Below are 26,639 nucleotides of genomic sequence, written 5' to 3' on the forward strand. Positions count from 1 at the left end.
AATGCTTGAATGTCTCCTAAATTATCTATAGCCCGCTCCCAACATAGAATATGAAACATTTACATTCTACACCATTTTAATTGAGTAACAAATCAGCTTAGAAAAAAACTCATCCAGGTTATCGCTGAATATAGCGTAAAACTCCACCCTTTTCACTTCACTCCAATCAATGACGAGATGGGAGAGAAAACAAATCATTCAATTGGTGGAGAAAGTGTGGTTTCAAGGCGCCCCTAAAAAGACGCATGTGTGGGCACCAAGAAACCGATCAAACTCAGTATGGTGTGGGGAATCAATCTTGCAAGTTTCTCCAGACAGGCAGATCACGGTCTTAGCGGTGTGGGAATAATTAGTTTGACGAGTAGTATACATTTTTTTTTAAGAGATTTGACTTTTACTACAGACTTTGAGCCGGGTTAATTGTAGTACATAGCCTACTAATGCGCCTCGAGCAGAACATTGGCTGAGTTGTAAGGCGAGATGGAAAACCATGAGGTTTTGCAGACTTCAACTTTGCTTCAACCTATAATGTGATGTAACAAAGATTTGTGGGAATCTGGAAGAAATTAGTCTACGCATTACAGTTTCAAGTCATACGGTTGTTTCCAATACGAAGACGCAGGTCAGTAAATGAACGAACTGCAAAAAAAACGACTCGTTATTGGAATTTCCCAGGTTCTCAGTGGTTTGATTGGTATAAAAAAAATCCCTCACCAGCAATCCTCCATTTTCTTGGAGAGTTCTGTGAACACTGGAATAAGGAATGTGGGGAGAGCGACCGAGGGCATTTTTCAAGCATTTCACTTTGTTTTAACTTCAGGCTCCTCTCCCATTTTATATAGACGGAGAAGAGAGGACATTTCAACCTTTTTGTGGACTGAGTTTGATTTTGGCTTTTTGCAGCTCCGGAGTAATATTCTTAAAACACTTTTTGTTGTTGTTCTGAACACAGGGGCTGCTGTCATGGCGGTAAGGATAACCTGTGAGTGGATTTGGATAACGGGGTGCGCGCTGGTGACTGTTTGCCTTCTGCTGGAGCCGTGTACCGGTCAGTATCATGGCGAGAAAGGCATTTCTATACCAGAACACGGTTTTTGTCAGCCAATTTCCATTCCCCTCTGCACGGACATTGCCTATAATCAAACCATCATGCCGAATCTTTTGGGACACGCAACCCAGGAGGATGCGGGGCTGGAGGTCCATCAGTTTTACCCGCTCGTGAAGGTCCAGTGTTCCATGGACCTTAAGTTTTTCTTGTGTTCCATGTACGCACCGGTGTGCACAGTTCTAGAACAGGCCATCCCCCCATGCCGATCACTGTGCGAGCGCGCACGCCAGGGCTGCGAGGCGCTCATGAACAAGTTCGGGTTTCAATGGCCAGAGAGACTCCGCTGCGAGAACTTCCCCGTCCACGGCGCTGGGGAGATCTGTGTGGGTCAAAACACTTCAGACACGGACATCGCTACCTCGGACCCCACTCTCAACCTGCCAGAGCTCATGACCTTACCCCCAAACATTGGTCGCCCTGCTGCCCAGCCCTTCTCCTGTCCCCTACAACTTCAGGTCCCAACCTACCTCAACTACAAATTCCTGGGGGTGAAAGACTGTGGTGCTCCATGCGAGTCCACCAAGCCCAATGGACTAATGTATTTCCGCGAGGAGGAACTGAAATTCGGCAAACTCTGGGTGGGCATCTGGTCTATCTTGTGTTGTGTGAGTACACTGTTCACTGTGCTCACATACTTGGTAGACATGAGGAGGTTTCGCTACCCGGAGAGGCCCATCATATTCCTCTCAGGCTGCTACTTCATGGTGGCGGTGGCCTATACAGCAGGCTTCTTCCTGGAGGATAAAGTGGTCTGCATAGACAAGTTTAAAGAGGACGGTTACAAGACAGTGGCCCAGGGCACCAAGAAAGAGGGCTGCACCATCCTGTTCATGATCCTCTACTTTTTTGGCATGGCTAGCTCCATATGGTGGGTCATCCTGTCCCTCACCTGGTTCCTGTCTGCTGGTATGAAGTGGGGTCACGAGGCCATCGAGGCCAACTCGCAATACTTCCACCTAGCGGCTTGGGCGGTACCGGCTGTCAAAACCATCACTATCCTGGCCATGGGGCAAGTGGATGGGGACCTTCTCACAGGGGTGTGCTACGTCGGCATCTACAATGTGGATTCATTACGGGGGTTCGTCTTGGCCCCCCTGTTCGTCTACCTCTTCATCGGAACCTCGTTCCTCCTGGCCGGTTTCGTGTCTCTGTTCCGCATCAGAACCATCATGAAGCACGACGGCACCAAGACGGAGAAACTAGAGAAGCTGATGGTGAGAATCGGAGTGTTCAGCGTCTTGTACACCGTCCCCGCCACCATCGTCATCGCCTGCTACTTCTACGAGCAGGCCTTCCGCGACCAATGGGAGAAGACCTGGCACATGCAGACGTGTAAACGCTTCGCAGTGCCGTGCCCGGCCAACAACTTTGCCCCGATGACTCCGGACTTCACGGTGTTCATGATCAAGTACCTGATGACGATGATCGTGGGCATCACGTCTGGGTTCTGGATCTGGTCAGGGAAAACATTACAGAGCTGGTGCAGGTTTTACAAACGGCTTAGTAACAGCAACCAAGGAGAGACGACCGTATGAACTTTCTAGAAGGTTAACGTGGAGGAGTTATACATGTTTTTTTTATGAAACCGACTGAGCATATCCCTTCCCATCTCCTATTGGACATAGGACATTTTGAACTCTGAAAGAAGTACTTTTATTTTGAGAATGTCCCTCCTGACAACGTTATGAGCCATTGACTGAACATTTGTTCATTATTTGGGGGGGGTTTAACTTTTCAGTAACCCCCATAATTTTTAAACATTCTATAATCTCATTTAAACCACAATGTGCCACCCAGTGATGTAACAGCAGCAACAATGATAGTGTCTGTTTTGCCATGACCTTTTCAATGTCTTCAACTATTTTGTATTATGAAGTGAGTTTCTCATCCAAGGAGCAACAAGGATACAGGGCTAATGTCTGACAAGACCAATGTATGTTTTGCAAGGAATTACAAAGGTTTCTGGAATCTGCATTCCATTCCTTGCTTCTGTACTTAAAAAAAATATATGTATGCGCCCGTTTTTGTTACGTGTGGCTGATGTTACTTTTAGACTAACTTGCAGACATCTGAGAACATTCATCCTGGCACAGAGAGAAATGTCTAACACACTCACTTTTTTGTTGTGTATGGTGTTATATGTCCCAAATGGCACCCTATTCCCTATATAGTGCACTGCTTTTGACCAGAGCCCTGGTCAAAAGTAGTGAACTACATAGGGAAGAGGGTGCCGTTTGGGACGTGGTCTAGCTGTAAGCTGTTGCTATTAAATTGCCATGTTACAGGCCACATTTTGTAATTATTCACTCTTTTTCAAAAGAACATATGTATTTATAAGAATTATAATCTTGCTGTTTCTACTTGATGTTTCTTAATGCAACATGGCTTGTATCTTGTACAGTTTCACAGAATAAAATTATGTTTTTAACCTGCTGTCACTTGAAGGTCATTGCTGTTCATTTTGGATGCTTTAAGCATATGTTTGTCTAAAACAAATCCTTGAACGAGGCAATGTAAAACCAGCGAGATTGTGATGACTTCCTAAAACGTATCCAATGAGTTGAAAGAAGGGTATACTCTAAATGAAGGCCTTGAGATTCTGTTTTATCATTTGGAATATCAACAATTCCACACCTAACGTCCTCAATTACTTTTAACATCTGCTTGCACAATAAGGCTGTAGTGTGGACACATTACCATGTTATACAGTATGTTGCTATTTAGTTTCTCTGGTCGTCTCCTGTTCTATCCTCCAGGTCTAACTTCTACTCACTCTGCCTGCATGAGGAATAGTATCTCTCCAATGGTGTCAGGTCAATATATCAGAGCCAGTGATAAAGATATGGTATTTCTGTAGAAAAAAAAAAAAAAACTAGCACGATGAGTTAAAGGGGGATTTGCCCTTAAAGCTAACGAACAGGAAATCTCAACACACTGCCTTGAGCGGATCTCCTTTCCTGCTGAAATGTGAGATCTCCTTTTTGGCTTTTCTTGTTTTGAGTTCACCTCTCCCCTTTTTGTTTTGGTTGTGTGTCCTAGACAGGGCGGAGTGTAACAAAGAAATTTTTTCTAGACAACATTTTGTGTATATATTACGTGTTGTGTTCAACTGGAGTGGCAGTAGGCCTCCAATAATGACCTGCACGTGCGTTGTACCGATTTACTGTTGCATTTGTTCAACGGAAACGAGAGTACTTAATCCAACAAGCGGACATGATTTTGTTGAACAATATGAAGAATGTTTGGGGGAAAAACATACTATCGCTATCTTATTTGCTTTAAAACTGTTGCAAAGACCAAAATGATATTGCAGTCTCCAATCAAGGACAGATGCCTGCAGTCAACGTAATCTGATTGAAAGAGTATGGACTTTTTGCACATTAACCTGACAAAACATTAAGCTAATTATAGGTCATTATCTCTTGCTGTGTTTCACATTTTTATAAGGTGATGTAACTGGTCAGGGTTGGGTGTGTCAGGATCCACAAATTTGAGTAACTTTCAGTGTTCTGCAAGCACAAGCACAATGGCATAAGCATAAGGCTGTAACTGAGTTGATATTGCATTGAGAAACGTTCACTCTTCATATCGTGAGTTCACACACCATCCCCTCCCCCCAGTCTCCTGGCTGGCCCACATCTGGTAGTGTTTTGCCACTGTGAGGTATCCCAGGTTTAGAAACCAGATCTCCTCCAGGCAGTCTTAACCCAGGGCCTGGACCCTGGGACTGATACACACACAGTTTACTGACCTGACCCTTAGTCTCTCTCTGCCTGCCCCCCCGCACTCTCTCTGCTTGCCCCCCCTGCACTCTCTCTGCTGTTTCTCTTACCCTGTCACTGGTCAATGACTCTACTCCCCCACCTCTTCCTTTCCCCCCTTCAAACTCCACGCCATCCTCCCTTCCCTGGGCCTCCATGAAATCGGACGCTTTACAAATAAATATTCGCTCCGTCTGCAGCGCAGTGATGTACACATGAGGAACCTCCCTCTCTACAGTTCCACACTTGCCTTTTCCAGTTAAGATAGTGAGTAAACATACATTGAGAAGCATTACTGCTACATATTGGAGTAAAAGTAACATTTCCAACCAACATTCATTTAATAAAAAAAATCACAACCAACCCCACACTGGACATTTCTTTTAAGACTATCGTTTCGCTTTTCCATTGTCCAAGGCCTTGAATGGAGGACAGGCAGCGCTGTAAATTCCCTCTGCATGTGACTATGTACATGGCCAAAGTTGTTTTCATAATGTATCACAATGTGAGATGTCAAATAAATACTCACTCACTCAAACATGGCGAGAGTGCACTCTGGTGGACAGGAACCCAACCTGCAGTCCTAATTCAGAACATTCTTGCTTGGTCTGCAATGGTAGACACGTGTCAAAATTGGAAACTAATCAGTCCTGTTTTTGTTAAACATTTTATTCAAAAAAAGAAACGTTATCTGCTTCATACCATCCGGATCAATGCCTCCATAAGGAGTCATTTGTTGCATTGACATTACTATGTGTGGCTACTGTTGTGGTTCAACACAGCAAGACATATCTTGATAAAAAGGACAGACAAGAAAAAAATATAGTCCAATTAGAGGCCAGAGATTAAACAGAGTGAAACTTTAACCCCTTAATTATCTGAACTTGAACATAATTCAAATAGAAATAAAAAGAACACCTAGGAAAGGCATCAACTAGATTCAGCCGCGGGTCGATTTATTTTCTTGGGACGGGTGTTCAAGGGGCCAGAACATAATTACAAATCATTTGTAGACTGCAAATTGACCCCAAGAAGCCCAGATATATTTGACTAAAACAATCATTTCAAGCCTTGCTTACATTTGTATATGATCACATATCTCTCTTTGAAACAGATATCCAAAATTAAAAATCACTTGTAGCAGGCTTGCTGGTGTTTTTACAGTCTTATGTCCGAACAATTAAAAATGTTTTTGGCCCGCGGGCAAATAAAATCACCCGCAGTCCAAATTCATCCCACCAGTTGGGGGACCCCGACATGAATAATTATTACACACGTACTGGATGCAAAATATACATCATGATGATAAAAACATTTTATATTTTAAATATCATCAGACCATATCCATCAATGGTAGGAAACTGGGATTGTTGAACAGATTCAAAACAATGCTTTAGCATTCATAGGTGGTATATTCCAACTTTAGGTGCGAAAGAGGCATGTGTAGCAGAGTCTAGAGAAAACCAGACATTGTATGCGTGTCATCTCTCAATAGGGGACATTCAGCTATGACACTGTCTGCACTACAATGTTACCTGCATTGTAAAGGAGGGAGAAGAAATGATTGTGCGAGGTGTTTAAAAGGAGAAAGAACAGATCGTCTATCTATTCTAACACAGTCGTTCTTTGTGCCCTCACACATGGAAGCCCCAATAGAGTGTGTGATCCAGATGGTGCAAAGCACAAAAGCAAAATACATACAAAATTCAAAATGAGAAAAAAAATATAGCAAGTCTAATCATTCCAAAGTCCACCGGTCTGTTCCTGATACACTTCAATGACATCCTCATCTTCCATTCCAAGCTGGGGAGGGAGAGAAAGTCAGACAAAGATGCAGGGGAAAGTTTATCTGCAAGCATGTTCAAGGTTCACAGAAAGCAAATTGAAATGTCACCTCAAAAAAATGTAATAAATTAGAAAATGATTATTTTAAGAAACAGTGGTGGTTGTATAACCTGGGTGCCAGTCTGTTCATGTTTAGAATTCCCATTCCATAAGGGTTTGGCAAGAGAAACAGCCTGGCACCCAGGCTAGTGGTTGTATGGATGATACAAGGGAAGAGGGATGGGTTGGGTACCTCTTTGGGGGTTTGGTTGTCTGAGATTCTCTGTCCTTCAAAAAGAAACCTTAGGGTGTTCATTGGTACACCCTGCAGGAAGGAATCACACATGGTTGCATCAGATACTGGGAACATGATGATATTCATTCTGAAGTTCTGACCCGCATTGTCAAAATGAGATGGGACAATCGTTTGGCTTCATAACTATACCACTCTACCTGTCTTTGACTGTACGATTCCTTTAGCTTCTTTAGATGTGTTGTCATCTTCACTTTGAAGTGAATTTCGCTGTTGTCCTGAAAGTAAAGATAGAATTCAGCCTTTTTTTCTGCCTAACTGGTGAACACAACTCCCAGTCTTGTGTGTCAGGCTTCTAGGGGCACTTTCCCCAGACACTATCAGGGGTGGGCAATTCCAGTCTTCGAGGACCTGATTGGTGTCACAGTTTTGCCCCAGCCAACACACCTGACTCCAATCACCTAATCATGATCTTCAGTTTAGAATGCAATTTGATTAATCAGCTGTGTTGGCTTTGGATGGAGAAAAGGTGTGACACCAATCAGGCTCTCGAGGACTGGATTTGCCCACTCCTTCACTAGATCCTAGTACACTAGTCCCAGACTAAATAGCAAGATCAATGTAGAATTCCCATTTTAAAATGCTTTTAAGTCCAGGATATGGCCTTATCTCAATTGGTTTTACTCAACTCCTGCATCCTCTCCTCCGTCCTCCTTTTGAAAAAGGTCAAAGGTAATCGAGGAGAGGCGGCGAGGAGATGGAAAGTGGACGAAAATGCACTTGTATGAAATGAGACTTCTCCAATGGTGTGTCATCAGGCAAATTACATTTACAGCGCGGAATCCCAAAATAAATGTATAAAGTCATAAAAAATTTTTTTTTAGCTAGTTGTGAAATACCTTTTATAGATAAGGATAAGTAGCATATGGTTTAGCTAGTTGTGTAATACCTTTTATAGATATAAGGATAAGTAGCATATGGTTTTTAAATGTTCGCATGATTTTCTCCTTTGAGAAAACAATAGCTGATTCAAAGGGGGTGTGGCAGATTTCAAAACTCGTCCTCGAAGGACTCAGGTAGGATACACTTGCCACAGAAAGAACAATGAGCTAATTATAAAAAATCTTTGCTTGCGCTTACTTGACAAAAGGAGGCTATCGAGGAAGGGAGGACTAACAACTAACAAATTGACACTCTCCTAAACCACATCAGTTTCCGAGGAGAGAGGGCGGAGGAGAGAGGAAGTACAGAATTTTGCCCAAATGAGAAAAGGCCTATGGCTCCCCCAGTGTCCTTTCATATTAAACACATATAGCAAAGGAATAGAGGCAAGGAAGAGAACTCTCCTGTCTGAGATGCATCCACACTTCTCCATATTCTCTTACCTGACCAATCACCTTCAGTTTAATGTACTCCCCATCCTTCTTCTCACTTCCATCTCCACTTGAGGGTTTTGTCTCCTGGAATATACATAAATGAACAACTTTAGACTCCTGTAAGAAAAGTATCCCATTGACATGTACATACAACATTACATCAGCAGCCAGCCTACTCCACTGCACTGTCAACATGTCATGAATCCCTCCATGGTTGCCAAATAGAATAAGTTGTATTACATTTTTTTTCTTCCTTTATTTAACTAGGCAAGTCAGTTAAGAACAAATTCTTATTTACAATGACGGCCTACCAGGGAACAGTGGGTAAACTGCCTTGTTCAGGAGCAGAACGACAGAGTTTTACCTTGTCCGCTAGCTAGATAGCTTGTGTTAGCAAACAATACAGTTCTTGGCCCACATAGCGGCTAACGTAGCTAGCAAGCATTACTCAACCATTATTGTCTCTTCAACCAATTCAGACACGCAAGACGTTAGTTAAACCGTGCCCCTACCGTGTCTGACATGGTATTGCTCTTCTGAGTTTATTTTATTCCACAAAACGTTTAGTTAAAAATGTAAACACTGCCTCGGGATTCTTGCTGTTTTGAGAAGCAGGTACCATTAATAAACTGACCCGGAAAGTGAATAGTCTTCTTTGTCTGTGGTTTTTATATGGCGGTTGGGAACCAACTTTAAGGTGCTTTACCGCCCCCAGCTGGACTGGAGTGTGGACCAAAGACAGGGAAGTGCTCAATTCTACCAATTATTCTCGTCTCCTTAATTTTAAGGAAACTAAGTACATAATTAAACACTACACCTCTGAAGATTTTCTTAGCAGTTCACTTAAGCTTGGCTCTTCAACACCATTACTCCTTAAATATAATTACTCCCCTTTCCCTCCCATATTGCTGGCACTGAAATAGCATGTGTTCCACTGTCTCCATGTTTTCCTGACTGTGTTTACACCTCCCAGTTGGATGTTTTCCTACCAATTTCAATGTACTGTTGAGCCTTGTGTGTCCCAGTCTCAGCTTTGTGATTACACTTTCCTCCCTTCTTCTCAACCTGAGGACATACCTGCCCTACCTTTTCCTGGATCTTATACAGGTTTCTTCCCTTTCCCTCCCTGTTCCACATTGCTTGCCATTTCTTTTTATCCACTGTTCTTATTAACACGTATCTTCTGCTTTACTGATTGACATGTCCATATGAACATTAGGATGTCAGAGAGCCTGCTTGGTGAGAACATCCACCTCCTCATTCCCCGCTACTCCTACATGAGCTGGTACCCAGAGGAACCTCACATATAACCCCCTCTGTCTCACCCTAACAGGCACTGCAAAATCTCATACAATACATCTTGTCTGCTTTGTGACAGAAATTAATTTCAACTCATCAGTGCTGTACGAGTCAGAGCAGTTGACTACCCTGTCTGGCCTCACGTCCTCCACCCACTCTGCAGCCAAGGGTATGGCCAGCAACTCCATTGTCTATACGGATAAATGATCCGTTGCTCTTTTTGTCACTGCCACCTGAAACTCAGGAACACTAAAATCTGCACCTGTCCTCCCTGTTTTAGGGTCCTTAGATCCATTAGTAAATAGAGTATATTCAAGGCAGTATAGTACCCCCAACAGGGGGGCTGAACTCCTTCCCAAACAGTCCCACCTCCTCTCACTTTGCCCTTACCTAACCACTCAAAACTTGTATTCAGATCAGGTTTACCTTCTTTTCCAGCAGGATGTGTGACCTTATGTCGTTGAGGATTTACCCAATATGTCATGGTTAGTTGTTGTCTTCTCAACTTTAAAGGCATCTCTCAAATCAAATCAAATGTTATTGGTCACATGCACATATTTAGCAGACGTTATTGCGGGTGGTTGTGTTCCTAGCTCCAACAGTGCAGTAATATCTAACAATTCACAACAATACCCATGTATCTAAAGTCAAAGAATGGAGTTAAGAAATATAGAAATATTAGGACGAGCAATGTCTGACTGCTCCACAACATATTCTTAGAGCTTGAGCCTGGATTACATCTAGCTTTTTTTTAAAGATGTCAGAGCTGCTGATGCATATGCTACACTACCATAGTCCAGTGATAACCTTGATATTGCTATATATAACGTTTTTAACGCCATTCTATCCGACCCCCCCACACCATTCCTGACAGACAACGCATCACATTCAATATTTTATTTCCTTTGATAACTTCTGTGTTAATATGTTCCGCCCATGTCATTTGAGTGTTAAATCAGACCCTCAGGAACCTAATCACTTCCACCGTCTCCACCTTCCTCCTGTAGAGCTTCAGGTATATTTCCTCCTGAACATTCCTTCTAGTAGAAAACCCAGTCTGTGTTTTCTCAACGGAGAACTTGAAGCCCCACCTGAGAGACCACTGCTCAACTTCTCTGATCGCTTCTTGAACTCTCTCGGCTGTATGGGGAATTTTTCTCCCTCTCCTCCACAGCGCCCGTCATCCGCAAACAATCACTTCCCAATATCTGATCTCACCTGATGAATACATCATCAATCATAATGGAGAACAACAAAAGACTAATCACACTTCCCTGGGGGGTACCATTATCTACCTCATAGCTTTCTGACATGCAGCTCACCACCCTCACTTGTATTGATTGTCCAAAAAGAAAGTTCTTCATCCAGTTAAAAACCCTTCCTCCAACCCCCATGCTATCCAGTTTGATAAGCAACAATTACACACATTTCACATTATTTAAGTACTGTAGTTAATTTGTATTGCCCAAGTGTGAATGCCAGTGTTAAATTGCAAAAACGTTGGGAGATTGAGATTGGAGGTCCATAGCAATGCATTCTGACCTATTATGAATCAAAACTGAATAATGTGAGATTTCTATAATTATTGTATGGACATTTTAACTATGAAGTGCAGGACTAGGAGTGCAAGTTATTAACAAAGATATATATTCAAGGGGTAACCTTGAAAAAGAAGAATAGAGTATATATATATATATATATATATATATATATATATATATACTCTATTCTTCTTTTTCAAGGTTACCCCTTCTGCCTGTGTTATTAATCTGACAGCCAAATCGAACGACCACATATTTTGATGACGAAACCAGAAGCACACACACATTTCTCTGACATCAACAAACTTGTGTTGTGGTTGGACTCTTCCAACTAGGCTTGCTGTTATTATTGGGGTAAGATTGCAGCTGAGCTGTGTTGGTAGAACCGTTTTCACGTAGCTAGCTTTATAAATCAAACAGAAGTGTGGATTAAGTTTTTGTCAACGGATAGATATTCAAATGCTTGTTTTAATTAGTTCACATCGCTATCGTCAGTTTTCACGTCGAAGAACATCTTGCACAACACAAGCGTTAGTGATATCTTGGCCTGAAACTCCGGGCCTTGGACTCAAGTAAAGTTCGAAGCGGACTCTAAACTTCTGCTTTCTCAAAGACCGCTATCCGCGGGGCCGGGGCTCTTGTCGCTGGCCCTGTGGATGAGGAAGTGAAGATACAGAATCCACCCAGGTAAATTAGAAACATTTTTGTTAACCGTTACAATTTACAGAAAGAAAGTACTTGACGAATTGATTTGCACGATGTGTGTGGCTCACGTCACGTAGCTAACTAGCTACGTACCGGTAGCAAGCAAGTTAATCGAGGAAAACATTAGCTAGCTAACGTTAACCAGCTAACTCGACAACTTCCCTGTCAGGCGATGTAATCTAACGTTAGCCATCCTAGTTAGCTGTCGTTTGCAAACTGTTGATTTATCAAATAATCAGTTTGCTAGCACAGATGCATGTCTCCGTCGATAACCAACTAACACGTTTGCTAGCTGTCAACTTCTGTCATGAACCGACTAGTTAGCTGTGCACGCTAGTAATTTAGGGTGTCATGTGTTGATTTGGATCGCAGTGTTTAGTTAACTAATGACCATAGGCATAAATCCGAATGTTATAGCTCAATTAGCTAGATAAGCTTGCATTACTAAATAGCTTGAACGACAGCCTCATATGGGTTCGTTCCATTTGATTTCAATCACTTTTTGACCGCACCCCATTTGGTTTGAATGACACTTTCTATATTTGCCAATGGTAGAGGTGGTTTAATGCTAAAACATTTAGTAGGTAGAGGGGTGCTCAAAATGGACAAATGTTGCATACGGGCAATTACACTGTAACAGTGACACCGAGACTCAGATTTGTCTGACTCAGAAAGGACTAACGTTAGCAACTTTTAACAATTTCCACTGAACGTTTTACAAAAACACATTCACTTAAAAAACAGTGCAGATGCAAAGTTTAGTAACAGAATGGTGGCACAAACCGTCATTCTGTTACCAAAGTTTACATATGCACTGTTCTTCAAGTAAATATGTTTTTGTAAAATGTTAAGTGAAAATTAAAAGTAGTCATTGTGCATAAAGTTCTATGGTTTGTTTAGCTTTGCAATTATTGTTTTTTGTTTGACATTTTTAATGTGAAAAAGTCTGTCACATTGTTATTGTGGAATTACACATACCCCTACATTGCCTAATAAATCAGACTGATACCAATTATTGGTATACAGTCTGAAACAAAGTACTGCAAAATTGTGTACATTTTCCTTACAAGCCAGAATGTTGAACAAAATTATATTTGAACTTACTCAACCGGTTATCTGTGTGGTTGGACTTTCAGCTGCTCAAATTTTTTGTTAAAATATCCACATGAAAGTATTGTTTACCAAACTTACTGAAGTTGAATTTTCTATAACCTGCCACGTGCAAGACCATGTAAAGACCTGTTAGTATGAATGAGTGCATGTGCTTCCGTCTAGTGCACGTGCCTTCGGTCATAAGCAAACACATTTTGATTGCCACACACATAGACCCATGTTTTGAAGTCTGTTTAATAGTACTTTCCTGTGGATATTTTGTCAAATTTTGACCAGCTGAAGGACCAACACCACTGGACAATCGGCAGAGAATGTAATGAAATATAATTTTATTCAACATTTGTTGGCAGAGAATATAATGTTAATTTCTCTATCATAAGCCGCCTCCAACATCAATTTAGAGAATTTGGCAGTATCTCCAACCGGCCTCACAACCTCAAACCATGTGTATGGCGTCGTCTGGGTGAGCGGTTTGTTGATGTCAACATGGTGGGGATATGGTATGGGCAGGCATAAGCTACGGACAACGAACACAATTGCATTTGATTTTTAATTTGAATGCACAAAAATACCGCTACGAGATCCTGAGGCCCATTTTTTATATATATATTTTTTAATTTATTTATTAAGGTATATGTCACCAACAGATGCATATCTGTATTTCCAGTCATGTGAAATCCATAGATTATGGCCTGATGAATTTCTACTGCAGAAAAATATAAACCCAAAATGCAACAATTTCTAAGATTTTACTGAGTTACAGTTAGTTCATTTAAGGAAATCAGTTAATTGAAATAAATTCATTAGGCCCTAATCTATGGATTTTGCATGACTGGGCAGGTGGCTTGGAGGGCATAGGTCCACCCGCTGTGGAGCCAGGCCCAGCCAATCAGAATGAGACCGATACTCCCCAGTTTTATCAGCCAGTCCGGATGGCTGGTCTCAGACGATCCTGCAGTTGAAGAAGCTGGATGTGGAGGTCCTGGGCTGGCGTGAATACACATGGTGTGCAGTTGTGAGGCTGGTTGGATGTACTGCCAAATTCTCTAAAATGATGTTGGAGGTGGCTTATGGTAGAGAAATGAACATTAAATTCTCTGGTAATGGCTCTGGTTGACATTCCTGCAGCCAGCATGCCAATTGCATGGTCCTTCAACTTGAGAAATCTGTGGCATTGTGTTGTGACAAAACTGGTTGATATGCCACACCTGTCAGGTGGATGGATTATCTACGCAAAGGAGGAATGCTCACTAGCAAGGATGTAAACAAATTTGTGCACAACATTTGAGAGAAATGTTTTTTGTGTGTATGGAACATTTCTGGGATTTCTTATTTCAGCTCACTTTACATGTTGCGTTTATATTTTTGTTCAGTATATTTCAATTGACTGATTTCCTCATATGAACTGTAACTCAGTAAAATCTTAATTGTTGCATGTTGCTATTTTTTTTGCATATTTAGAAATTAATTTAATCTTTGAATTAAAAATTAAAAATATTTTTAACCTTGAACATCAATGATCAAAAAACAAGTAAAATCTTTTTTTTTTCTTTTCTCCCCATTTTCACATATGTTGTAGCTTAGACCCTATTTTACATTTGAGGTGTTTGTGTTGTGCCTGCCTTCGGTTGATACACAACTTACTCTTGAATACAGGGTGGGTGTCATGTCAATCATACATTTATAATTCATACCCCTTCAGACCACTGCAATTTAACTGGTGCATCATTGGTATTTAAATTGAAATTACATTTTTACTTCCATTTACTGCCACAAAGATGGTAGCTGGTCCACCCACCGTCGAATGTCGGTTCTATTATCTATATTTCTGTGATTTCAATAGGTTTCCTATGGAGGACTGACAGTATAATTTAAAAACAAATTATATTTCCATTAAAGTCAACATTCTTTGATGTGTGGACCTCCAATCATCTTTCTGCTACCATTTTGAAACTTGAAAATAAAATGTTATTCCCATTTTAGTACATTTTATCACACCCACCCTGTATTCAAGAGCATGCTGTGCCTCACCTGATGGCGGGCACAACACAAACATCACAGATGATGTAAAATACAAGTTTTTAGATAATTGACATTAAAGTACGTACATTTTATTAAACTAGTTTGACAACCCTGTTTGTAAGCTTTAAAATGTATATCAAACTGAACCGTTTATCTTTTCCGGTGATGAAGAAATGGATGTCTCATGGTAGGGTGGGGATGTGCAAAATGGCTCATCTTTAAGCACCTTTATCTCCTCAATGTTTCGGCATTCAGGTCCAAAAAGTTACTTTCTGACCACTTCTACCATGGGCAAATATGTATAGAAAGTTTCATTCAAATGAAAAAGAGTGCGGTGAAAAAGTGAATGAAATCAAATGGCACGACCCAATGTAAACAATATTTAGCAAGCAATGCAGAATGATTCTAGTTTGTATCAGTTTGCTAGTGAGTGACTAATTCTGTTTGTGTGCAATACTCAGATTTTACAGGAGAAAGGAACCCCTTTGATGGGAGAATCCTCTATCCTGGACTCCTGGGTGAATCAACGTGTCAAAATGAGTATGTGTACTTTCTCCCAACACATACACATAGTTGTAATACATAGGAACTGTCATGACATTAGGCCATATCTGATCATTTAAGGTGCCCTGGGAATGCTTTGCAATACTGTCTGTTCTATGGCTAAGAACAGAACATCAAACAACAGAGAATATTCTATGGCTTCTATTCTGTGTTTTCTGTTCTGAGCTTTCTACCTGCCCCAAACAGATGAACAGGAGGCGCTGAACTCTATAATGCAGGACCTGGCCGAACTGCACCGCTCTAGCCGCCCTGCCATGACCCTATCTGACCTGGGAAAACCCAAGGCCTCTTCACCCAAAAATCAGGTCTGTCCACCTGCCTCCACTTGGCACTCATTAGAGAATAGTCTCAATACAATGAATGGCATTTCTCTTTCTCATCCCCTTTCCTCTCGTGGATGCTGGTGTGTTGTGTGTGTTTTACAGAACGATGTGCGAGTGAAGTTTGAGTTCAAAGGGGAGAAGAGGATCTTGCAGTTCTTTCGCCCAGTCAGGCTGGATGACCTGGGGAACAAAGCCAAAGTGGCCTTTGGTCAGGCCATGGATCTGCATTACACCAACAATGAGGTACTTATCACGATAACATCATCACCAAGTCACAGTGGGGCTGGGTGGTATACCGTATTTTACGATGTACTTGTATTGATGCACAGACTAGTTTGGGTTTTAACTTGACCTTCTATAACGGTATTTGAATGTTTGGTTTGTGATACGCCGTGTGTAACGCCCATCGTTATAGTTTGCTACTTGAGTCATCTCTCTCTGCCGCTTTCCACACAGAGCTAGCCCCTGTCACTGAAGGAGCGCATTTGTTGTTCCTCAACCACAAGACACTTGCATGTGTATTTGTTTTGTTCATAATAATAATACAATAAAATGCAAAAAATAATACAATAAATCATGAGACACTTGCGTTCAGTCTGCATGGTCAATGCAGCACATGCTACAATCATGTTGATGACAGCTATGATGTTTTCACTTCGCTTCTTAATATAAATCCACTAGTGTTCTATAATTACACTATTGGTTTGTGTTTCTTACATCTGCAAACAGCTAGTTTCTTTTGTTAGCAAGTTGGGCCTAAATCGTGTTTGCTGCTAATGGCTAGTTAGCTGGCTAGTACATTTATTATGTTTGCCGCTAATGGCTAGTTAGCTGATTCAGTACATTTATTCGCTAGCTAGCGAATAAATGTACTGAGTCAGAGCAAACGTAACTAGCTATACAGCCTGATAATACTAGTGACGGTGTAGACCTAAATTAGCATGGTTGTGCAATAGTATCTTCTAAATAAAGAGGAATACCCAAAGCATGAATGTTAGCTACATGAAGTAGCGAAGAGGGAACATTTAATGTAGCCAAAGATTATAGGGTCCCGTAGAAAACACTTCGGTTCCTACCCTGTCACAATTACTTCTCCGTGGCATTTTGTCACGTCAAACACTGTATTCAAAGTGCCAACTTTGCGGCAGGTAGCCTAGTGGTTAGAGCGTAGGGCCAGTAACCGAAAGGTTGCTAGATTGAATCCCCGAGCTGCCAAGGAAGAAAACTGTCGTTCTGCCTCTGAGCAAGGCAGTTAACCCACTGTTCCTAGGCCGTCATTGTAAATAACAATTTGTTCTTAACTGACTTGCCTAGAAAGGTTAAATCAAATTAAAAAAAATGTTACTCTAAAATTAGAATGATCATTCTATTTCCATGATTCCAACAGTTCACACAAGTGTTTGGCTTTAAATTGCAAATCAGATCACAATTGCAACATTTGGTTAAAAATAAAGCCTAGATTGTTTGTCCATATTGTGCAGCCCTACGTGGCAGTGTGGAGATCTCAAATGAGGGCAGGAAATGCAGAAATTGATTAAAATGCAGGAAATAATTTTTGGTTGAATTGAACAGATTGGAGAAAAACAAATTGAAATCACTTAGAATGTATGTGTTGCCACTCTAGGGTCATAAAGAAAATGTAGAACTTTTATTGTTCATAACATAAAATACCATCCAATATTTTTTTTAAATACAGTGATATGATATTTGGGCCATATAGCCCAGCCCCTAGTCACAGTGTTGGTCTCTGGTAGTCAAATAAGCACCAAAAGCCAATCATCAACATGTGTGAGCGAGAGAATGAATTGTTCTGTGAGAAACTACCAATACCTTTCTTTTCTATTTCACTTCCTTCTCTTGCTGCCGTTTCTTCCTCTTCTTCCAAGCTGATCTGTCTGTTTCCTTCTCTGTGGTTCTCTCCCCTCCTCCCTCTCAGCTGGTGATTCCTCTGACCACTCAGGATGACCTGGACAAGGCCGTGGAGCTGCTGGATCGCAGCGTCCACATGAAGAGCCTGAAGATCCTCCTGGTGCTCCAGGCCTCCTCTCAGGTTAGGACCAGGCAGTTCACGGCCCATATTCACAAAGCACCACAGAGTTAGGAGTGCTGATCTAGGATCAGTTTAGCCTTTTGGATAATAATGAATAAGATTACTTGGACAGATCCTAGATCATTACTTCTACTCTGAGAGGCTTGGCGGATATGGGCCCAGACCATATCACAGCACAGTGACTGTAGGGAATCACACACAATCCATAGCATACTACTGTACTGGCTGATTGACCCATCAACAGCTCACTATGTTCAGCACACTTTCTCGAGTATTTACTTTAATGAATCATCTTGAGACCTTTGTTTAAGCTGACATAAAAGCATTGTTTTATTCTGTAAAAGAAACGGCTGTATAGTAAAACTGTTTTGATATGGATGGATGGTGTTTACTTTCTCCTCTCAGACCTCCACGTCCAGCATGGACCTGCTGCCCCCACACGAAGACCTGGACAACACCCGTTTCAGGGCCACAGACAATAAAAGCATGCTGGCTTTGATAGGTGGGTCATCAACTCAGTGGTGTTTTCAATGACAACTATATCTGTGTGTGTAATTCATTTAATTAAATCTGTGAAATTGTCCTTCTAGTAAATACTTTCCATTTCTTTCTTTCTCCAAATCCATTTGCTTCATGGCATTAGACACATCCAAAACACCTTGTCTTTCACCACCAGTCTAGTAGTAAGTCTTCAGCTAGAAATGTTTGTAATTCTCTTTCATCCAGGGTCCCACTCCGGGGACCGCAGCTCTCCCCCTCCAGGCTACATTCCCGATGCCCTCCAGCAGGTTGCCAGAAACGGCTCCTTCACCAGCATTAACAGCGAGGGAGAGTTCATTCCAGAAAGCATGGACCAGGTAACCTCACCTATAGAGGACTCTATCCATCTAACCAGTTAACATTGACATTTAGGGCTTCCACCATTTTTAAAGTAGTCAACTGTTTGGGGATTCCTATGGGTTGGGAGCGATCAGCCAATAATCAGAGCATTGTCTTCTTCAAATTGGGTTGCCAATGGTTTGTAAATGGCTTTTAAGCTAAGTCACGGCCATCTAGTGGCTATAATAAATGAATGACACACACAATTTTGTCCAGGACTCCAGCACTGTAGGTGGCGGTAAATCACAAATTAGCCTCACACTTTTTTTTAATACACAAAATAAGAAAATTGACTACATTAAAATGGAGATGGCCTCAATGGCGATGCCCAAGCTGTCACAGACGCCATAATGGCACAGCTACAAAGATGAGTCCTCTATCTAGATCGAGACAGGGGCCCAGATCAGGAACAGTCATACTAAGGCCTAGTCTCAACACTCTTGCCTACTCGTAACTGTCCTTCATTACCGCTGTTATGAACATTTTTATTAACATGTTCAGAGTATGACAAATAACAGCAGAGTCACAAACTCAATCTCTCCTTTCTTAGATGCTGGACCCTCTGTCAATGAGCAGTCCAGAGAACTCTGCATCGGGGAGTTGTCCCTCACTGGACAGCCCACTGGACAGGTGAACATCCAGCTAAGAACTACATAGCCAGCATGCATTGTGGTAACCTTCAACATTTCATCTTCTGACTCGAACAGGTTTTTTAAAACATGTGTTCCTCCTGTATTTCCTTGCAGTGATAACTATCCTAAGTCACGTATGCCCCGGGCACAGAGCTACCCAGATAACCACCAAGTTTACCCAGAGTATGATATTCCAGTGTTTGAGAAGTCGGGGAAAGGGGGCACTTACCCACGGCGATACCACATTTCCTTTGGCCTTCAGGACTACAGTGATGGTAAAGGAACAAACAGAAACACACCCTCTCTAAAACAAAAGTCATATTCAATTCAACCTTAAACCTGGGTGTCCCGATTTCTTTTATTTTTAGAGTATCACAGAAAACTATTGTTGTTTACCTTCAATCTCCCTCTCCCATCCTCCCCTGCAGGCGTAAGACGTTCCCTCGAGCGCGGCGCACCCAGGTCCACGGTTTCCATTCCCCGGTCAGTTTCAGCCCCACAGAGCAGTCTCCCAGCACCAGCAGTGGCAGCAGCATATTCACCCCAGACCTGGAGGAGCCTGGGGGTCGCAGACGCAGGGGCAGTGACATCGAGCCCAACCCCACCCTCTCTGTTATGGACATCAGCCCACCCAGCCGCTGTGAGTAGAGCTAGATGGAGGGAGACAATAGGAAGGGGGGGGGGGGGAAAGCAGAGATTGAGATGGCAGAACGTTCAGGTGGAAGGATAGCTGGTCTGGCCGGGTAGCTGCTAAGCACTTTTGCACCCAGCGTTTTTCTTATAAGCGCACACAAATGACCTGATTTGATTTCCCCCATGTCTGTCCAGCTCCACGTGCCCCTACTAACTGGCGGCTAGGTAAGCTGCTGGGTCAGGGTGCGTTTGGCCGGGTCTTCCTGTGCTACGATGCAGACACGGGCAGAGAGCTGGCTGTTAAACAGGTCCAGTTTGACCCAGAGAGTCCCGAGACCAGCAAGGTGAGTGGAACAGAGATTGTGTGTGTGTCGAGAATTGTGTACACTGTGTACTCAATATATCTTGTCTATCTGCAGGAGGTAAGTGCCCTGGAGTGTGAGATCCAGTTACTGAAGAACTTGTGCCATGAACGGATCGTCCAGTACTACGGCTGTCTACGAGACTCCAACGAGAGAACTCTGTCCATCTTTATGGAGTACATGCCCGGGGTAAGTGTGTGTGTGTGTGTGTGTGTGTGTACGTTTGAATAACTGGACTTAGACCAACTCAAAACTGTCTCCGTCCACCAGTGTGGCGACGTCGGCTGTGTTCCAGGTTGTATTTGTTTCAGTGAAGTTTCACAGCTGATCGGCACGACGCTGCTGCAGTAAAGATGACCAGGAACGGACGTGCAGGTTGCTTGAACTCTCACCCTCTGTCCCCAGGGCTCCATCAAAGACCAGCTGAAGTCGTACGGGGCCTTGACGGAAAACGTGACGCGTCGGTACACCCGTCAGATCCTGGAGGGAGTGTCCTACCTACACAGCAACATGATCGTCCACAGAGACATCAAAGGTACAGAAGGAGGGGGGGATAAATGGATGGAATATTGGAATACAATGTTGCTGGATTCTGATAGGAAGGACCATTATCATGACTCATAGAGTTCTCATGTTCTGGTTCATGTAGTGCTTATGACAGAATGTTGATGGATATTGAGGGGAATGTTGCTGTAACTCAAGTAGTGACTTCTGGGTAATGTAGTTTCTTATGAGAGAATGTACCTTAAAAGCACCTCCTTACCTCTTCCTGTCCCTCCCTCTTTTTCCTCCATCTTTCTCTCCAGGGGCCAACATTCTGCGGGACTCTGTGGGAAACGTGAAGCTGGGGGACTTTGGGGCGAGCAGGCGGCTACAGACCATCTGTCTGTCAGGAACAGGGATCAAGTCAGTGACTGGTACTCCCTACTGGATGAGCCCAGAGGTGATCAGTGGAGAGGGCTATGGCAGGAAGGCTGATATCTGGTAAGACGGATTTATTACTGAGGCAGACTTATCAGCAAAATTGTTTCCACCTCCTTGTCTCCTTCTCTTTCAAACCACTGGCTGAGACTTAAAGCCCACATGCAGTCTTTTGTAATTTTTTTAATCATCACTGTATGCCTAATAAATCAATGTTTATTTAATGAAAATAAGTCATATTTATTATTATTTGTTTCCCTGAGTTTCCTTTCGCCCTTGCTCTGTCTGATCGTGTGGGTGTTAGGGAACACACATTTTTAAGATATTTATATAGACAGCCCTGATTGGCTAATAGGATGGTCTAGAGCCCACCCCCTTACTCAGATGAACTGTCATTGGTCTATTATAATCAGATCCCATTGTCATAATGTGGGCCAAAAGTTCCATCCCACCTGAACAGGCTGAAATTCCAGGCATTTTTTTCAAACAGCTCTTACACCAAAAGCTCATCACAATTTGTACAATTTCAGACTGTTATTTTGACCTAATAGTGTGGAAATATAACAAAACTGCACCATTAAGAGGTGTTTACCATATGATGAAGTCTCTTTAAATTAGTGGTCAGAAAGGATAGGGGATCTGGATAGGAGGCAATGGTAGATGAGTGTAACAGCCACTGAAAAAAAGTGTCTCCCTTTTTTTGTAATGTAAATCTTGGTGAGATGAGAACCAATAAAGATCTTGATGTGTTGAGTGGGATGCTGGTGGGAATGGCTATAGGAGGACGAGCTCATTTTAATGTCTGGAATGGAATTAATGGAACGGAGTTTCCATATGTTTGATCTGTTTGGTACCATTCCATTCCAGCCATTACAATGAGACCGTCCTCCTATAGCTTCTCCCACCAGCCGCCGCTGGTGGGATTTCTTGTCAACTGTTGATGATGTTGGCTAATGTCAGTGGTGTCCTCTCCAGGAGTGTGGGTTGCACGGTGGTGGAGATGCTGACCCAACGGCCCCCGTGGGCCGAGTTCGAGGCCATGGCGGCCATCTTTAAGATCGCCACCCAGCCCACCAACCCCTCGCTGCCCGCCCACGTCTCCGACCACGGCCGCGACTTCCTCAAGCGCATCTTCGTGGACACCAAGCTGAGGCCCTCGGCCGACGACCTTCTGAGGCACATCTTTGTTCACTAGCCCCTTCCCCCTGAACTGCCAGAGATGGCCTTAGATGATTCGCTGTCCCTGCCTCTGACTCCCCTGAACTCCGCCCTCCCAGCTCCAGACAGAAAGCCCCCATTGGACCAGAGAGGACTTGGTGGGAGGTATCCATCTGGTGATTGGATGAGGTGGGGACTACAACTCCTGCGTCTCTGTTTTTAGGAGACTGGCAAGGAGGAATTAATGAATGAACTCATTTAGAGAAAGAAAGTTGCACCTTAATTTCAGAAATAGGGTAAGTTTCCCAACCGAGATGACAAAATAACCTTTTTTTAAATGTTTTTATGATTAATATCTCCTGCTTTTGATTGTGGAGTGGGACTCAGTCACTCTGTGCTTAGCTCACTGAGTCAGTCGGTGTTTCTGATCTGGACCTTAGTGGAGATTTGAGGTGACGATCATGATAATCTGGGCCACATTTAGTAGGCAAACGTTGTGGACCGTTGCAAATAGAAATGGCATGACTAGAGCCGAAACGATTCCTTACTCTACACGTCTTAGAGGCGGGTTTGTTCTACATGCTATATCCATCTGAACGTTGCACAACGGCGTGTCCTGCTGAACGCACCCCTGGTGGTTAGTGTGGTCCTGACTCGACCCAGAATGTACAGCTGAAAACCCATAGCACGCTGCTATCGAATCCACAACCAGAACACCGGGTGAGGAGAACACTCCTACCCCCCCACGCTTCTTGTCACACTGCTGCCTATGTTGCTCCCCCCTCACTTGCACATTCACAGTCCATGTAGAACATCCAGAACTCAACGGTTCTTCTTACTTATACTGTAGACATTCTATGATGAAAAAAATAATTTTGTTGCTAGGATCCCTCGCTTTACTCCTGTCCTGCGACTGTCTGTCTTGTCTGCTGTGTCAGTCAGGTCCCCCGTCTGTCAGGGTCTGTTGTCAAATCCCCTCCCAGTCTGTCGTTCTTTGCCGTGTGCCTTTTTAGCCGCGTAGGCACGTCTTTGGTTGAAACGTTTTCGCTACGCATCAGACAGGTACCAGCCTATTTACGGTTTGGATCATATCCAAGTGTTTCTATCAGTGTGGTTCAGCCAGTGGTGCGCCAAATTGGTCTGCTCTCTCTGATCTGCCTTTTTTTCTCTCTGTATCAGACTGGTGTTAGATCAGTTGTGGCACTGTTCTCTGCCTTCTCCTCACCAGGGGTCATAGGTCTCTTACTGACCCCAGATCAGATACAACTGAGACACACCAAAGCAGAAACCTAGAGTGCTCATCATAATGGGTTTGGTGCTTCAGTTCTTAACAGAAATACACCGGAGCTCTGTGATTGGCCGTGTTGTACTGATGCCAGTTGATTGCTCAAAGTTTAGGCAGGCCTTAGTTGATTGGTCAAATGTACATTATGGCATTTTAAAACAGGAAGAGTGGAGAACCGCTAGCCAATTAGGATGCTTGTTACTCAGTTGTAGGCATACTGTATGTTATTATCAGGTACTACTTTGCGCTGAAGCACTCTCTACGTTAGCCAGTTTACATCTTGATTAAGATACTACTGCACTGAACAGTACTCAGCAATTATGCCAATATCAATACTCGACAGTGCTGGTGAATACTCAGTTATACTCCACAGTGTTGGACACCATCTGGTACTATTATGCCCTCTTGCCCTACTATGCCTTGGGAAAGAAAGTACTGGTATGTTGTAGTATGTGTTGTTTAATTTCTCCTCTCAAACACTCCTTTAGCATACACACACACCAGAGCAGTTTTCAGTATGTTTCAGTTGGGGATGGGCTCGAGTACTCGATTCTAGATTTGTATTGGAAATTTGCAAATGCAACTGTTTAGCAGGTTCAAATGACATTTCAAACTTTAAGATGTGTTTTTATTGTTTTGGAGTGTGTCAAGTGCACTGAAAACATAGCATTAAAAAACCATGAATTGAAGCAATCGATAGCATACTGCAAATTAGTTTTGCCTTCAGCCCTGTTTTGTGCTTGAATACGAGTACACAAAATGATTTGCATGAGCGTACTCAGACATTTTTTTTCAATGTCCATCCCTAGTTTCAATGCTGTACTCAGCCACACACCTCAACATTACTAACAAGTAGACTTATCTAAAATCACAGCAGTGCTAACTGTTTTGTTGCTGCCAGGTACAGAGAATGTCAGATATATTTGACCCATATTTTGTAGATGCAGTAGGATAGGTGTTTTTTAATTTAATGATGGAAGTGGCTGTCTATTTGACTCCAGGAGGTGTTGTTGTGATTGCCTGTAAGCTAACCCATAGGTACTCAAGGTATGGAAACACAAGCTCTTTTGTGTGAGGGGTTCGGGAAACCGACTGATCAACTAGCCTGAAATATGATGGCGCATTTCTCCCATCGCCTAGGCACTTTCTCCCCTTAACCATAGCACCACAAGTTACTAAATCCTGTCTCTCTCGTGCGCCGAAGGAGTGCTTGTTAAGCTGGTTAAGAGAAACAATGGTCATTGACTCCACTGTTCTGGACTCTGTTTTCTTTTAGTCTGAGAAGCAAAACGGCGACCCGTGCGTGTTATCAGCTAAGCTGGTCCCCAAGAAGTTAGACCCCTTCCTTACCCTCCTGCATTGCGTTGCCTGTCAAAATGAAACTGAACATTTCCATTGGCACTGGGACTCGCTGTTATCAACTCAACAGAAATGAGTATGCATATGCACTATTTAAAACTGGTACATAATGCGTTCTCCACCGCTCGCTTCTTCAAGGTTACTCATTGGACGATGGACTTCTACTCTGTTGAGCATAGTCTGTCTTGTGTTTCTGTTGTTAGCGATGAACCTTTTTTGCACATTTTTGAAACTATACAGATTTTTTACACTGATTGTAATACTTTTGCTTCTGTGTGTGGGTGTGTGTGTGCGCGTGTGTTGTATATGATTGACTCAGTGTGGTTGTGTTGCACAAGGATCTTACAGTCAGGAATGTAATGTTTCATTCTCACCACCAGGTGGCCTCATTCACCATTGTGGATTAACACTCCCCTGTTGAAATAAGAAGTCAAGTCTATTCGAACTCTGAACAGACTGGGTTTAACTACACCTCCCCACTCAGAGGGACTGTTAGTGATGGTAGACGAGGCCTGAATCCCAAACCAATCAATCCCTAGCCCCTGCTCCCTACTTGTGTAGATCTGAGAGGATTGGGCAGGTTGGTTTGGGATTCGGGCAAAACTATTTAAAGTAATAGGCAGTGAAGTGAAATACGGTATGATAAGTCACCACATGGTATTCCCCTGCTTCTTGAAAACCAACAAGATACAGACCAATATGGTCCAATATGTGCTTTTTATAAGCCACTGCTGCCACTCCAAGGTGCTGTAAGCACTTCTCTCGTGTGCGTGTGTGTGACTGTGTGCGCGACTGTGTGTGTACTGCAATTTGTGCTCAAAGGACACTGGGGGCGCCCAAAATGCCTTGCGCATTCGGACTGTAAAAAAAAAGATAGAATTGAAGAAGAAAAAAAATGTACAAATGTATACATTTTGAAAAATGTACCCCTTTTAAAAAGAACGATTACACTTATATCCCTCACATTTGTTTTCTGTGTATTGTAAAAGAAGCCATGTTTATAATTCTATTTGGTTTGTGACCAATAAGCCTGTTTATATCAGAACTGTATATCAGTGGTATGCATAATTTTTTAATATATATTTTTATTTTTAATTTTTAAATGGGAGATTTTATGCATGGTTGGATCCTGAGAGAGGTACAATGGTGGCAGGAGGCCCATTGCTTTTAGCCTGAGTGCCAGTCTGTTTGTGCCATCATGCTAATTCCATCATGCTAATTCCATGTCACTCATTGTTTGGCTTGTTAAATGACAGCGATGGAGTAAACAAGAACATCTGGGACCAGGCTAAAGCTCATTGGCTCCTGTAAATGAATGCTGAAGAGAGGAGACCTCTTGATGGAAAAGGGTCGGGAGACTGTCAGTCTGTTGGCACTTTGATGTGTTAATAATTATGATGACAATGAAAATAATAAAATATATTTATTTCACCTGTTTTTCTAAGATTTACTTTTTATTCATTTTTTTTTT

At 42.6% G+C, this 26,639-nt stretch overlaps 3 protein-coding genes across 3 annotated transcripts; 2 read left to right on the top strand and 1 right to left on the bottom strand.

Moving 5' to 3' along the window:
• Window positions 1–240: 240 nt before the first annotated feature.
• On the top strand, window positions 241–3,536 carry LOC106574245 (frizzled-7-A). The gene is made up of 2 exons (XM_014149975.2): window positions 241–622; window positions 953–3,536. Exon 2 carries the CDS (start codon window positions 964–966, stop codon window positions 2,641–2,643), a length of 1,680 nt encoding a protein of 559 aa, XP_014005450.1. The 5' UTR covers window positions 241–622; window positions 953–963; the 3' UTR covers window positions 2,644–3,536.
• A 1,981-nt stretch (window positions 3,537–5,517) lies between these two features.
• Window positions 5,518–8,985, bottom strand: LOC106574244 (small ubiquitin-related modifier 1). Its single transcript, XM_014149974.2, has 5 exons — window positions 8,835–8,985; window positions 8,332–8,406; window positions 7,147–7,224; window positions 6,947–7,018; window positions 5,518–6,672 (listed from the first exon to the last, which is right to left on the bottom strand). The coding sequence occupies exons 1-5, from the start codon at window positions 8,844–8,846 to the stop codon at window positions 6,604–6,606; spliced, it is 306 nt and encodes a 101-aa protein (XP_014005449.1). The 5' UTR covers window positions 8,847–8,985; the 3' UTR covers window positions 5,518–6,603.
• A 2,471-nt stretch (window positions 8,986–11,456) lies between these two features.
• LOC106574243 (mitogen-activated protein kinase kinase kinase 2) lies at window positions 11,457–26,599 on the top strand. The gene is made up of 15 exons (XM_014149973.2): window positions 11,457–11,849; window positions 15,464–15,542; window positions 15,753–15,871; window positions 15,992–16,132; window positions 17,826–17,939; window positions 18,345–18,441; window positions 18,666–18,796; window positions 19,369–19,448; window positions 19,565–19,725; window positions 19,878–20,090; window positions 20,279–20,427; window positions 20,503–20,634; window positions 20,851–20,980; window positions 21,252–21,429; window positions 22,342–26,599. The coding sequence occupies exons 2-15, from the start codon at window positions 15,491–15,493 to the stop codon at window positions 22,559–22,561; spliced, it is 1,917 nt and encodes a 638-aa protein (XP_014005448.1). The 5' UTR covers window positions 11,457–11,849; window positions 15,464–15,490; the 3' UTR covers window positions 22,562–26,599.
• Window positions 26,600–26,639: the final 40 nt, after the last annotated feature.

The sequence above is a fragment of the Salmo salar genome, chromosome ssa16 (genome assembly GCF_905237065.1).
Source record: "Salmo salar chromosome ssa16, Ssal_v3.1, whole genome shotgun sequence".
NCBI lineage: Eukaryota > Metazoa > Chordata > Actinopteri > Salmoniformes > Salmonidae > Salmo > Salmo salar.

Coding starts and splice junctions, on each gene's coding strand:
- LOC106574245 (XM_014149975.2), top strand. CDS start 964: ATGGCGGTAAGGATAACCTGTGAGTGGATTTGGATAACGGGGTGCGCG.
- LOC106574244 (XM_014149974.2), bottom strand. Junction 7,225..8,331: donor AACTGAAGGTGATTGGTCAG/GTAAGAGAATAT, acceptor CTTTACTTTCAG/GACAACAGCGAAATTCACTT. Junction 6,673..6,946: donor ACAACCAAACCCCCAAAGAG/GTACCCAACCCA, acceptor CTCCCTCCCCAG/CTTGGAATGGAAGATGAGGA.
- LOC106574243 (XM_014149973.2), top strand. CDS start 15,491: ATGGGAGAATCCTCTATCCTGGACTCCTGGGTGAATCAACGTGTCAAA. Junction 17,940..18,344: donor TGCTCCAGGCCTCCTCTCAG/GTTAGGACCAGG, acceptor TTCTCCTCTCAG/ACCTCCACGTCCAGCATGGA. Junction 21,430..22,341: donor GGCAGGAAGGCTGATATCTG/GTAAGACGGATT, acceptor TGTCCTCTCCAG/GAGTGTGGGTTGCACGGTGG.